The following is a 14271-nucleotide window of genomic DNA, read 5'->3' on the forward strand; positions in this document are numbered from 1 at the left end:
ATATATAAAATCAGTATTCACTCTGCTTAGAAAAAAATTTGGGGGCAATTAAAGTTGCGTGATGGTTTATGTTATAATAAAGTTTTGAAGTGTGTGGATGTGAATTGAGGCTGGAGACGAAGTGAAGTGAGGCGATCGAAGTGAAATGAGTAAAGTGAGGCTAGAATGAAGGAGGCTGGAGACGTGAATGAAGCTGGCTGCTGTAAATATCTTATTCTCAGATAATTCGTTTTTGGTCGTGTTATTTGCTTGGGGGGGGGATTGTAGCCTGGACAAGGCTGTTATTTGGGAGAGAGACTAGGGTAGGTTCTTTATAACTTCTTTCCTTTTTCAAACTAAGATATACACTATAAAATCTACGCGTTGAATTGTAATACGAGGTTTTTCGTAAGTTTTTATGAGAGAAGCATCCCCCACTAAAATCTAGCATTCCGTTAACTAAGTTTTTCGTCTTTTCAATTTATGTCTTCAGAGTTGTATGTTCAAAATCTTCAGTAGCATCCTCCCTTTTTATTTCTAGAGGAAATAGTTGTAAAAAAGCGTCGAGAAGAAAAGACAACACGGCAAACAGAGACTAGAGTACAGCGACAAGTCCTCCTTGAAAACGGACGTATTATTGGAGATAGCGGGCCAAAAGTTACGAATAACACCACTGAAAACGTTGAAATACAAGAAAACCAGCAGAGTGAGGTAATATCTGAGTTATTGCTTCTCCTTTTATCTCTCTTTTTCTATCCTCTTTATTTATTTCCCAAAAGTTACGAATAACACTACTGAAAACGTTGAAATACAACAGAACCAACAGAGTGAGGTAATATCTGAGTTACTAACTGACACCACTGAAAACTTTGAAATACAAGAAAACCAGCAGAGTGAGGTATTATCTGAGGTATTACTTCTCCCTTTATCTCTCTTTTACTATCCTCCTTGTTTATTTCCCATTTTGTCGTTTCACTGAACTTGTAATTCATCTTAAATAACCGAGAAAAAAATTTCTAGCTTATATTTGATTTTTCGTTTTATTATTGTCTACATGTCTCACTTTTTCTTTTCATTTCTATTAAATTTTTATGTGTAACCAAAGATATGTTTGCATGATTTTAGTGACCGTTTGTTAGCTACAATTAGTTGCGATTTAAATATGTGTAATTTTAATTCTTTTCTGAAAATTTTAAAGAAGACTTTTGCCGATCGTTGTTTGAATTTTAATCTACAACCTTGTCTTTGTCATTGTAATCCCCAGATCCCTGTCTTTCTGGATCCGAAGCTTTCGAAAGATGACAGTATCATATATCCCTCAGTGGACTAGTGGATCAACACGTCATGGGAGTTTTTTGTCATTATCGTCTAGCTGACATTGCAACACATTTCTCAAGTAATTTCTGAGTTAGAGATGTTGAATTATTATTTTTATTAACCTTCAACGGTCTCATCTACCTCTTTTGAGGGAGAATAAAATATAATAAGTAAATTAATGCTGTCGGATGGGATACAGCCGGGGTCTTGCAGGAGGGGAGAATTTTTGGAGATTTCCCATTGAGCTCCTTAAATCAACCGCTGATAAGTGAGAGATATGGATAGATTCCTTTATATTCATCAATTTACAAAACCCAAATCAATTAAATAAACTCAGCCTTTCCTTGAAGGTCAAATGACCTGTGTACAGAGGCTCAACTAGTTAAATAAATCGCATCATTAACAATACAAAAATAAAGGCGACAAAAAAAGATGAAAAAGAAGAAAACAGTAACAACAAAACCATGATCTTGACAAGGAACCTGGTCTGACCCTGCATCTCGACTAAGGAGGAACTTTTTGACCTATAATCTAAATGAATAAACGGATTCAGTGTTCCTAATCCTGTCCGCGCGAGTCTATTCAGGTCCAGAGGGTTACAGTTACTTTACCAAACACATAGGCTGACCTTTCTGTATGTTCCCTCTCATAACCCAGCGTATCCACATTTCTTGTATGATACTTAAGAATAGTAATCAGAATCAGTAGAAAATATCTCCACTGAATAGACTGGCGCAACACAATTGAAACAGTGGTATAACCACGATTAATAGCCGGAGTTCCCTCTTTATATTCGTTGTTTCCAGCAATCTTGACTATTATGGCGATCTTGTTGTATTTTTTGTTGTTTGTTTTTGACTGATGAAATCCACGCTGTTCAATTTGTGCGTATCGTCTTCAGTGAAATGTGCACGCCTTTCAAGCTGTTTACGATAATCCTACCCAGAATGTTTTGTCATATTAATACATTATCCCAAATAAGATTGTTTTTGTGGATCCTAGAACCATAAAATCTGAAACATTGCTTGGGTTATACGACGATATTCTAGTCGAGGCAGACTACTTGATGCAAGAGGTTGAGCTTAGTCGCAGCAAATGGGAAAAAATATTGATCACAGAAAACCATCCTTGTGCTTTATCTTGTCTTCAAGACTGTGACTCTACTTTTTCTCAATATAGTTTCCTTTTTGCTGTTGTTGCGACGTTGCCAGTAGCTACTGGTACCCGAGTAAGAAGCCTCTCCACACTCAGAAGGCTAAAAACCCCGCTAGTAAGTTCAACTAGACAAGAAATGTTGGGTAGTTTAACCTTCCTCGCTGTCTACATAAATATCTATATCTGCTTGGGGAAGGTAAAAGATGTTTTTGCAGGGATGAAAAACATTGTTTAAACTTTATTATGGAGATAGTGACTAATAAACTTAACAATACCAGTTTATCGACTATGCAATACTTGATCTTTAAAAAAAAAACCTTAAAGATTTAACAGCATGCTTAGTGAATGCGTCTTCATTCGTAGGGGTGGACTAACAGTATCGATCTATGAGCTCCGGCTTACGGTTATCTAAGGTCACTATTCAAAGTCCAAGGGAGGCGGAGGCAAAATCATTCTTCTCTTTTTATTTACTACCCTTTGCCCTAAACAAAAATATCGGATATGGCCCTGAATCAGGGTATGTTCACTGAAAACTTATTCGAGGAATTGTGCCTATGATGCATTTCTGCTTGAAAAATATTTTTTTCGGTGCATTTTTGCATTTCTGACTAGGTTTCTTACACCAGTCTTAACAGTGGATTAAATGCATCTCCGGAAAGAGAAACAGTCTATATTAAACTTTTCGGGGATAGATAATACGAGGTGCACCCTTTGGTAATGGGTACCACGATACCTAAAAAAATTTCTAGATCAAAACCTGGTATAAATAAAATGGCTTTCTATTCGAAGATTCTATGATAATGTGTTGGCTATCCAATTGTTTATTGCGTAATCATTTCTTGAAGTTTTTTTTTTATTTGGATGTTTTGATTTTTCTTCTCTAAAACAGTAGTTTAGGATACTTTTCTTAATAAAATAATTTACGCTGAATAAGATATTTTATTGGATTGTGCTACCACATAATGCTTTTGTTTTATAAATTTGTGAATTTTGAGATGTCAATAAAAAAAATAAAAAAATTGAATATGAACTTTGGGTCCTAACTTATTTAGTACTTACAATTTTGAACTAATTTCTAATCTGTCAACATCTTTTTGAATCTGGCACTAAAATGTGTAACAAAATGTTAATGAGCAGGTATACCATGTTTGTTGAAACTAAAATACCTAGATTAAACAAAACAAAAACAAAACAAAAAATTGTCACCGCTGCACGGAAGAATTTGTCAAACTGATGTCAATCATCTTAAGAATGTAGAAAGATTTGAATATTTTGACAGTTCTTTGGTCACTGTAGATACGAGGGTCAGATTTCCGTCATCGGCATTATACTCGCAGTACTAATGTTTCAATATATTGTTAAGCGTTTTTCATCCATCTGGAAAAAGCAGTGTGTAATTGTCTATATAAGTTACTGTAGCTTATCGTAATTACCTTTGGTATTGTGAGAATTGGCTGAAAATACCCAGAATTCGGTGAAGGACATTGTGGCGTAAAATATCAGTTATTAGTGACCGCTATTTGGAAGACACTGCTTCTTAAACGACATCATTGTAAGGTTATCCTGGATTTGTATTAAATGAGCTATACACCCGGCAATGCTCTTATTCCAAGCTTTGATTTATGAAAGACAGAAGAAACAATATGACGACTGTGTAACGATAAACATATCGTGGGGGGGGGGAGTCTGGCTACAATCTATCTTCTTGTTGAGTTCAGACCCAACGCTTTGGATAAAAACACATAATGCCCTCTATTCTTTATATATCTATGATTTTATGTCTCTTGGTTTTCTAATGGGTAAAATTGTAGTTTAGCTACTTTCCACTATCTTCCATCCAGAAGAAACTCATTGATGTGGTGTAAAATTCTACTCAAATAGCAGGAATTGCATTTTCAGAAATAAAACCAGAGAAAAAGAAACTGATAACTGTAGATTAAGGTAACACAGCCCCTTTTTATGATTGCGAAAAGTAGTTAAACTAGAATTTTATCTAGTAAACTAGAAATAAGTCCCAAGGTATATACTACTAAATCTCACAGCAAGCACCAAGCCGCCTGAAGCCAACACAGCTACACACGCTCCTCCTCTATCGCAATCTATTCGAAGCCTCCCTCTTTACACCCTCTCAGGAGGTTTCCAATTTTTTATAATCTTTCTTTATGACATCCACCCACCCTACTGCGGACGACCTGCTTTCTGTTTAGCCCTAAACGGTTGGCAGAAAAGGACACTCATTGGCAAAATGTCCTCCTTAATCAGCAGAACGTGCCCTAGCCCAGCCATCTCAAGCTTTCTCTCCTTATAGCCCTAAAAAGTGGGATTGAACCACACTTTCGTACAGCCTACTGCTTGAAGTACGGTCAGTCAGCCGGGTACCCTGGACAATCCTTAGAAAATTTCTCTGGAAAACGTCTAGCAAATATACATCCGCTTTTCGGAGCCCCCAAGTTTCAGAGCCAAAGTTGACCACTGTCATCACTCCAGCTTCCAATATTCTAATCTTTGTTGCAGACTTATATTCCTTTTCTTCCAAACTTTTTTAACTGTGAAAAAAAAAACAAGAGCTAAGAGCTCATATGGCACTTGTGACGAGGCGAGAAGAGCTAAGAGCCAAGAGATCGTATGGTATGAGCTCTAACAAAATTCTATGAATCAATAGATTGATTTAAAAAGGAAAATTAGAGGCTTAATGCCGGTCAGGATTTAAAATAAGAGCTCTGAGTCACTATGCCCTTCTAAATATCAAAATTCATTAAGATCCGGTCACCCACTCGTAAGTTATAAATACCTAAATTTTTCTGATTTTTCCTCTCCCTTTAGCCCCCCAGATGGTCGAATCTGGGAAAACGACTGTATCAAGTCAAATTGTGCAGCTCCCTGACACGCCTATCAATTTTCATCGTCGTAGCACATCCAGAAGCACCAAACTCGCCAAATCACTGAACGCTTCCCCCCAAACTCCCCCAAAGAGAGTGAATCCAGTACGATTCTGTCAATCACGTATCAAGGACATTTGTTTATTCTATCCACCAAGCTTCATCCCGATTCCTACACTCCAAGTTTTTTTCCAAGAATTCCCCCTCCAACTCCCCCAATGTCAAATGATCTGGTCGGGATTTGAAATAAGAGCTGTTAGACATGAATTCTTTCTAAAAATAAAATTTCATTAAGAGCCGATCATCTATTCGTGAGATAAAAATACCCCAATTTTCACGTTTTCCAAGAATTCCAATTTCCCTCTCCAACTCCCCCCAACGTCACAGGATCTGGTTGGAATTTAAAACAAGGACTTTAAAGCACAAGATCCTTCTAAATATCAAATTTCATTAAGATCTGGTCACCCTTTCGTAAGTTACAAATACCTCAATTTTCAAAATTACACCCCCCTCCAATTCCACCAAAGAGAGCAGATCCGGTCCGTTTATGTCAGTCACATATCTTAGACAGGTTTTTATTCTTCCCATCCAGTTTCATCCTGATCTCACCGCTTTAAATATTTTCTAAGATTTCCTGTCCCCCAACTGCCCCCCCCCCCAATTACGCTTGATCCAGTTGAGATTTAAAATAAGAGATCTGAGTTACAAGATCCTTCTAAATATGTAGTTTCATGAAGATCCGATCACTCCTTCGTAAGTTAAAAATACGTCATTTTTTCTTATTTTTCAGAATTACCCCCCCCCCAATAGATTGGATCCGTTCCAATTATGTAAATCACGTATGTAAGACTTCTGCTTATTCTTCCCACCAAGTTTCATCCCGGTCCCTCCAATCTAGGCGTTTTCCATGATTTTAGGTTCCCCCACCCCAAACTTCCCCCAACGTCACCAGATCCAGTCAGGATTTAAAATAAGAGCTTTGAGACACGATATCCTTCTAAATATCAACTTTCATTGAGATGCGATAACCCGTTCGTAAGTTAAAAATACCTCATTTTTTCTAATTTTTCAGAATTAACCCCTCCCCCAACTACCCCAAAGAGAGCGGATCCGTTCAGGTTATGTCAATCATGTATCTAGGACTCGTGATTATTTTTTCCACCAAGTTTCATCCCGATCCCTCCACTCTAAGTGTTTTTCAAGTTTTAGGTTTCCCCCTCCCAACCCCCGCAAGTTAAAAACCCCCGCAAGTTCGCAAGTTAAAAATACCTCATTTTTTCTAATTTTTCAGAAATAACCCCCCCCCCCATCTATCCCAAAGAGAGCAGATACATTTCGTTTATGTCAATCATGTATTTAGCACTTGTGTTTATTTTTCCCACCAAGTTTCATCCCGATCCCTCCACTCTAAGTGTTTTCCAAGATTTTAGGTCCCCCCCCTCCAACTCCCCCCATGTCATCAGATCCGGTCAGGATTTAAAATAAGAGCTCTGAGACACTATCATTCCAAACATCAAATTTCATTAAGATCCCATCACCCATTCCTAAGTTAAAAATACTTCATTTTTTCTATTTTTTCCGAATTAACCGGCCTCCCACTCCCCCCTCCCAGATTGTCAAATTGGGAAGACAACTATTTCTAATTTAAGCTGGTCCCGTCCCTGATACGCCTGCCAAATTTCATCGTCGTAGCATACCTGGAAGTGCCAAAAGTAGAAAAACCGGGACCGACAGACAGACCGACAGAATTGGCGATTGCTATGTCACTTGGTTAATACCAAGTGCCATAAAAACCTGAGCCTTTTCTATTCCACTTTTAACATCTTCACTACTCCCACGGTCTTTACTAATAATACTACCAAGCTAAGTGATAGATGATTTTATTTTTTATTTTTCGCGCAATTCATATCTTCTTGATAGTTTATTCAAACTCCCTTCCTCCCTCCCCAAAAATGGTTCAAGCTTACATCTGGCACTTAAGCGGTTATAATACAAATGCTAGATGACTCTGAGCCAATGCAATTCCTTCTCTATTACAGGATTTAATTTTCTTTGGAGGTATAAAGATTTAGCCAGATGGGATTATCTTAAAGATATTTTTAGTCAACTATAGATGATTTAAGTAATCTAGAGTACGAAGATTACATTAGAAAACAGACGATATTGTCTTTATCCAGTAATATCAGATTTATTTTCAAGGTAAGTACTGAGAGTAACGACATAAATGTTCCTGGGAAAACGAAGGTTTCAATACACCCAAAAAAGTATCGTATTTTTTGTCGAATATTAAAAAAATGCTTCAACTTTGCATATTTTGTCCTCGATATGAGGAGAAGGGGGGAGGGTGATTTCCCGGTGTATCTCCCGTTCCATCCCGGTTCGTACATTCAACGCTTTTATGTTGGTATGTCGTGGAACATTATGTTGGTATGTTGGTATGTCGGGTAAGTACTCGGGTTGTTGGTATGTCGGGTAAGTACTCGGGTTGTTGGTATGTCGGGTAAGGTAAGTACTGAGAGTAACGACATAAATGTTCCTGGGAAAACGAAGGTTTCAATACACCCAAAAAAGTATCGTATTTTTTGTCGAATATTAAAAAAATGCTTCAACTTTGCATATTTTGTCCTCGATATGAGGAGAAGGGGGGGAGGGTGATTTCCCGGTGTATCTCCCGTTCCATCCCGGTTCGTACATTCAACGCTTTTATGTTGGTATGTCGTAGAACATTATGTTGGTATGTTGGTATGTCGGGGAATTTTTCTTTATCTTCATGATATCTTAGAAATAACGACTTTGGTAATTTTCTCAAAATCAGCGAATCAATTACAAATGCAAATTTTTTTGGCTATTAAAAAGGCAACGACTCTGCTAAACGCTTGGCACGCAGTCAAGGTTGGTCTTAATTTGTCCATTACCGCACATGAAAATCTGCTCTCGTGTCTTCGTAATCACCGTTGGCACAACAAGCAAAGAGACAAAGAAATAGCTATTGGTAATGGTAACTATCTAATGCCAATCTACATAGTTTCTTTTCCTAATTTTAATTCTCCGAAGTATCTAAGAAAAACTATTTATTCTACAGTTTGCTACCAAGGTACTTAAAATTTTTATTTTGCATCTGTATAAAAGATCGTCCTTTGCATTTTTATTTTCTATTGGACTTTTTTTGAGGGGGGTTGAGCTAAGTCCATCCAAGGAAGGGTTTAGTCCTTGAACAGCTATGCCAATGAAATGGAATTTGAAGTGTTAATGAATGGACTTTGTCAAAAACCAGGGAGGGACGTAGCTTATGTGAATTGCATGGAGGAAGTCGATGGACGTCAAAAGCTGATTTGGCATCTTGATGAGTAATACACGAGCGTAAGTAGTTAAAAAGAGTTTGTAATCAAATTTGGCGCTGTCCCTGGAGGGATGGGAGGAGGTCCTTTGAACTCTTTGAATCATGCCCCAAATATTTGAACATAGACCTCTGTCGATTGTTTTTTCTTCTTTTCAATCTATCGGAACATTGAACTTTCTACGGATATTAAAAAGATTGAAGCAATGAGATCACTATGAACTTTCTTGAAATTTTAGACCAATTAGATGATGTTTAGGAATTCAAATAGAAAATGAATTTCCATCATAATACTTTGACCATGTATGTTGTTTCTTTTTTATTGAGAAAAATAACTGATTAAAAAATGAAGGGTACACTGAAGTTTTCTGTCTTGAAAAGGATCAGTTTTGATTAGATTTGGATTAAATGCTGAATACAAATCAGCGCCAAAAAATTGACTAAAATAAGACGGAATGTTTGAGTATGAAGGCAGGGGCGTAATTTGTCAAAATCCTGGAGGGGGGGGGGTGAATCTAGAGACGATTTTCATTTTTCTAAATCAGGTGAAAATGATAGTGAAAAGGATTTGGGTAGGGAGGCAGCTGCCCTCCACCCCATTTCAAGTTCCCCCCTGTATGAAGGGTTTGGTTATTCTATTAAGTATTTTATCTTTTCTTTATTTATTCTATTAAGAAAATTTCATGTTTGATCACTAAATTTATAATTGGTAAAAGATTGAACATCCATTATGTTCTTTTTGAATTTAGAGCTTTTCTCTCATCAGCTGTTGATGAGTAAAAACATCCAATCTCTATTCTTTGTACCACTTCGTTAATTTCTGATAGAAAAAAGGATTTGCCTGTATATAGCAACTATTCTTATGATTTGAATTTCTTCTTTAATTAGAGATATTTAAAACAGTAAAGTCGACTGTCGATAACTCGAATCTCAATAACTCGAAATCCTCGATTTCTCGAACTATTTTCAATTCCCTTGGAAAAACCTGTAAGTTGAAGAAAATACCATAAATAACTCGAAACAATTTTGCGGTTCTATTTCACCTCTATAAGTCGAAGTGATCCAAAAGCTACCTCGACCTCGAAAAGTAGTAGGTAAGCTTGCCTCTATAAATCGAACTATGAATAAGCAAGTTGAATTTTATGTAGAATGACCTCTATAATTCAAACTATACGTAACTCGAAGAAAAATCGTGGTTCCTTGAATTTCGAGTTAGCGAGAATCAACCAGTTATGCATTCCCCTGTTTATAAAAAGTTCCAAAGAAATTGATGTGCTACAATAACCAGTTATCATTGCGATTCTCCATTGGTGCCACATTTTGTTGTCAATTGTGTACTTCTTTGGGATTTCGGTTGCTGCGCAATGTTTGCTTATTTCCCGTAATTTTTGCTGTTGTGAAAAGACTGTATAATAGGTTACTTAAAATGCATCGATGATTCGGATGGACAACCATAGGGCTGGGCCTTAAACTGGGTTCCCGATTAGAAGAACAGTGCGTTGGGTACTTGCCTGTTATTCCGACCACGCTCGTTTTTGATCTGGGTAAAACCGGTATCTCTGTCTGCATTAGGTTACAATTAGCTTAGCCTGAGTGAGATAAACTGCTATGTTGGTATATCTTAATCAAATTTTAATATATAGAGTTGGTTAGGTGAAACATTTCATATAATGTGTTCTGGGCGACCTGTTTTCCATAATTCTCTATTGTAGTCTCATAATTTTGTTAGTAAAGCGTTTTATTGTCATCATATTTTGGTATATTTCATTATAATTATCCTAACTGCACTTGTTGAGTGTGGTTGGGATAATAGGCAAGTATCATACGTTGAACCGTCAAAAAGGAATAACTAGAAAATTATATGTGCTGTTTATAATAAACAGAAGGAGGATAGGACTAATGCCTCTCTTTACCTTTATTTTTTAGACACTCTGGTTTCAAAACAAGTTTAAATCCCATACATTATATAATTTCAGAAAAAAAACCTTTTTAATATTAGAGCTCCCTCTTGCATTTAGAGAATCTAGTCTTTTTCGTTTTTTTGGTTCTGGGCTTCTAGCCAATGCTTTTTAAAGCAGAATAGCTTGGGACACTGAACTTAATAATATCATGGCATTTGAAAAACTATCGAGAGCCCTAAAAATTAGTCATTTATTTGTTGCAGGCTACTTTAGGACTTTACTGCTCCTTAGGGTACATCCTGGTTTTGTGTCGGTTTTGTTTTTGCAATGAAGTGGTAATTTTTAGAACTAATAATATGGAAAAAACTTCGTTTTCTTAAAGAGTTAAAGAGGCTGCGTCCCAAAGTCGAACCTTAAAACCTACAGGAATTAGGAAAGGCAGTTGGGGGGGGGCTGCTGCCCCCTAAACCCTCCGCTTTTAAAGACTCTTTTGTACAGGTTTTTTGTTGTGGGGGGACTTCATTGTTACTAATTACTAGTTTCGGCGCAATGGTTCTCCTGTCCTCTTGTGTTTAACATTTTTTCGAAGTTATTCCATTATTCATTCATTTCAATTTTTTGTTAATTAAAAGAGGGCCTTTCCGAAGCCAAGAGCGGGGGCGGCAGCCCCCCACAACAAAAAACCTGTACAAAGTCTTTAAAAGCGGGGGGTTTGGGGGGTGGCAGCCCCCCAACTGCCTCTCCTAATTCATGTACGTTTTAAGGTTCGACTTTGGGACGCAGCCTCTTTAACTCTTTAAGAAAACGATTTTTTTTTCATATTATTTCTGTACGTTTTTCTACAATCCAAGGTGGATGTAATTTAATAATAATTTTCCATGTTTATTTTCTCGCTTTCTGTATCAATAAATTCAAACTGACAAAATTATTTAATTTTGATAATTTTAATAGTTTAGCAGCGTAATTAAAAATTTAGCAGCTAGTGGTTTTTACCCACCCGCCTCCGGTTTATGGGCCCAGCGCGCTTCCGCTGCGCCAAGCTGCTGTTATGCTTGTTATCAAACAAGTTATCACAATAGAAATTTTCACCAACGGCCTCAATTAGGAAATCAATTTAAATGGTTCTTTTGACTTGCTTCCATCAAGCCTTACCCCCGCTTCAGTATAAATTCTTGTGAACATTCCAGTATGTAATTCTGATCACATGTTTCCATGTTTATTTTCTCCCTTTCTGTATCAATAAATTCAAACTGACAAAATTACCTAATTTTACAAATTTTTAAAAATTAGTAGCTAGCGGTTTCGATCCACCGACCTCTGGGCTATGGGCCCAGCACGCTTCCTTTGCGCCAAGCTGCTGTTAGTGTAAGAATTTTTCAAACAAGTGATGTTATTACAAGAGAAAATTTTACCTTCAATGGGGAAATGGGTTTTTCTAAGCTAGATAATCGGAGGGTTAAGATTTTCCGACGAAACTTTCCAGGAAAATTACTCGGAGAATTCCGCGTCGAATGAGTCTTCGTACACCCAGATCCGATGTCGGCTATGACCTGTAGGCGTATCAGAAAAAACAAACAAAAGGAGAATATGAACATTAAGTGGCTATGTGTGGTTTCTGGAAAACAGGGAAGGAGTTATCGGATCGAGCTGAAATTTCGCAGATAAGCTCCTGGGCCCAAGGGGACCTTAACTTGTGAATTTCAGCTCGATCGGACAACGTTAAAGGGGGGCTGGGGTTGACGGGTCGAAACTTTTGGCCAGATTTTCCCCATGAAGGAAAAGCCGGAGGGGGGGTGAAATTTGGCAGGTTTCTTAGTTGGAGCTCGGGCTACGAAATGCATCCCTCCCCATCCCTCTGCGACCACTGGAACCGAAGATCGCTTAACATTGTCGTGGTTCGCCTCTTTAAAGATTTTTTTACATTTATATATAAATAAAACACGCATCCGTGACCATCCTTCTCAATAAAAATTCATAATCCTTTGTTTTTGCATGCACTATTAATTTTTTATTTATTATTTATTTATTTTTAATTATTATTATTTATTTCGAGACCTCTAATATAGACGTTTTGGGCGTGATGTAGTTCATTACTATGAACTGTTTGATTCATCTTTAGCATTAATCCTTGAAAATAGGGTTACCGAACCAATTTTACCATGTTATTAATGTCATATTTATAGGTTATGACCTACGCAAGACTTCTTAGCATAAAGACAAGGGTTAATACATACTGAATGGAATCTGTGGATTATTTATCTAGAAGTCTCCATGCATTTAAACGAATTATATTTGGACAACTTTTATGGCTGCCCTATTTCAACATTCGTCTTTAACACTAATCCTTGAAAATAGGCTTTCGGAAGCTGTTTCCCATTTTATTAGCCAGAATTAAGCTGGTCTTATAATCAAAGTCTCGAAGTTAACTACATGTAGGTAGTCTAGCCTACTAGATAATTCAAACTGGAAATATTTGTTTGTATCAATGCTAATTTGATAAGCAAATGTGAAAGATCAATTTGACTGAAAGTGGGTAGATTTCTTTCTTTTTTTTTTAGCTATTATTGTAGAGGAGGGGGATCATGGAACAAAACTTTTTAACATTAAACTATTAATCACCCAAAAACATAATATGTAAAACGTTTGCTCATAAAAGCAGATAAAAAAAGAAAATAAAAGACGAAACAGAAGGGGAAAGAGCTCATTCAAATACGAGAAAACCTACAGCTGAAAATATGCGATGCTAGACTTCAAAGACCAGACGAAATATACATATATATACATATACATATATATATATATATATATATATATATATATATATATATATATATATATATATATATATATATATATATATATATATATATATATATATATATATATATATATATATATATATATATATATATATATATATATATATATAATTTAAGGATATTTGTTTCTGGCCCAAGTAAATGGACCAGGAAGCCCCGGGGGATTTGTTTTTTATTTTAGATTTTTAGTTGTTGAAATTGGAATTGAAGGATTACGAAACTGTAAACACCCTAAATAATTATTAGGAAAAATATTTTTTGTTTCTTTAATTTAAGGTTTGTTGTCCAAATTGTTATTGTTACTGTTCTGTTTTCTTATAGAAGCAGAATTTATGTATCACAAATTTGTGACTAAAACTATTTTGAGACAGCCTCCTTATCGCAAGGGAAATTTAATAATGAAACTGTTAAATACGAGCAGCTATTCGATACTGGATTAAGAATTGGAAACGTGGATAAAAATGCGACGCGAAACGGTAAAACAATGGTTTTTTTTTAATAGTGAACTTATCTTTTTCCTCGGAGAATTCAGAAAAGGTAAGCCGGCTTTTTCGAGAAGACATAGCGTACTTTTGAGACTTATTGATTTTAATTCTTTCTTCCCAAATTTCAAAATCCGTCACTGGAAAAGTCCTAAAGGCATCACCCTACTTCAGCGTTGCCTTATTTTAGTATTTCCTTTGATTGTATGGAAGGGGGCATATTTTTTTTAAGATGAATTTTGTGTTAAAGGTTCTCTCCGTGAATAGGGGCGTAGCTCCTGCATTTTTATTGGAGGGGGGAAGAGGGGTCCACATCCGGAGAGTCAAGGGGCACGGGCTATATAATAATTGTTTCTCCAAATTATTAGGGGCAACTACCCCCGTGCCCCCTCTAAACGATGC

At 36.5% G+C, this 14271-nt stretch overlaps 1 protein-coding gene across 3 annotated transcripts in view; it reads left to right on the top strand.

Annotated features, from left to right (window-relative positions):
- LOC136026154 (uncharacterized) overlaps positions 1-14271 on the top strand; it is a 119859-nt gene that overhangs the window by 20919 nt on the left and 84669 nt on the right. For all 3 annotated transcript variants that reach the window (XM_065702455.1, XM_065702457.1, XM_065702456.1), the window contains exon 4: positions 521-690. In XM_065702455.1, the coding sequence (XP_065558527.1) occupies positions 521-690 (170 nt within the window). The remainder of the gene's footprint in view (positions 1-520; positions 691-14271) is intronic.

Source organism: Artemia franciscana, chromosome 4 (assembly GCF_032884065.1).
Source record: "Artemia franciscana chromosome 4, ASM3288406v1, whole genome shotgun sequence".
Taxonomy (NCBI): Eukaryota; Metazoa; Arthropoda; class Branchiopoda; order Anostraca; family Artemiidae; genus Artemia; species Artemia franciscana.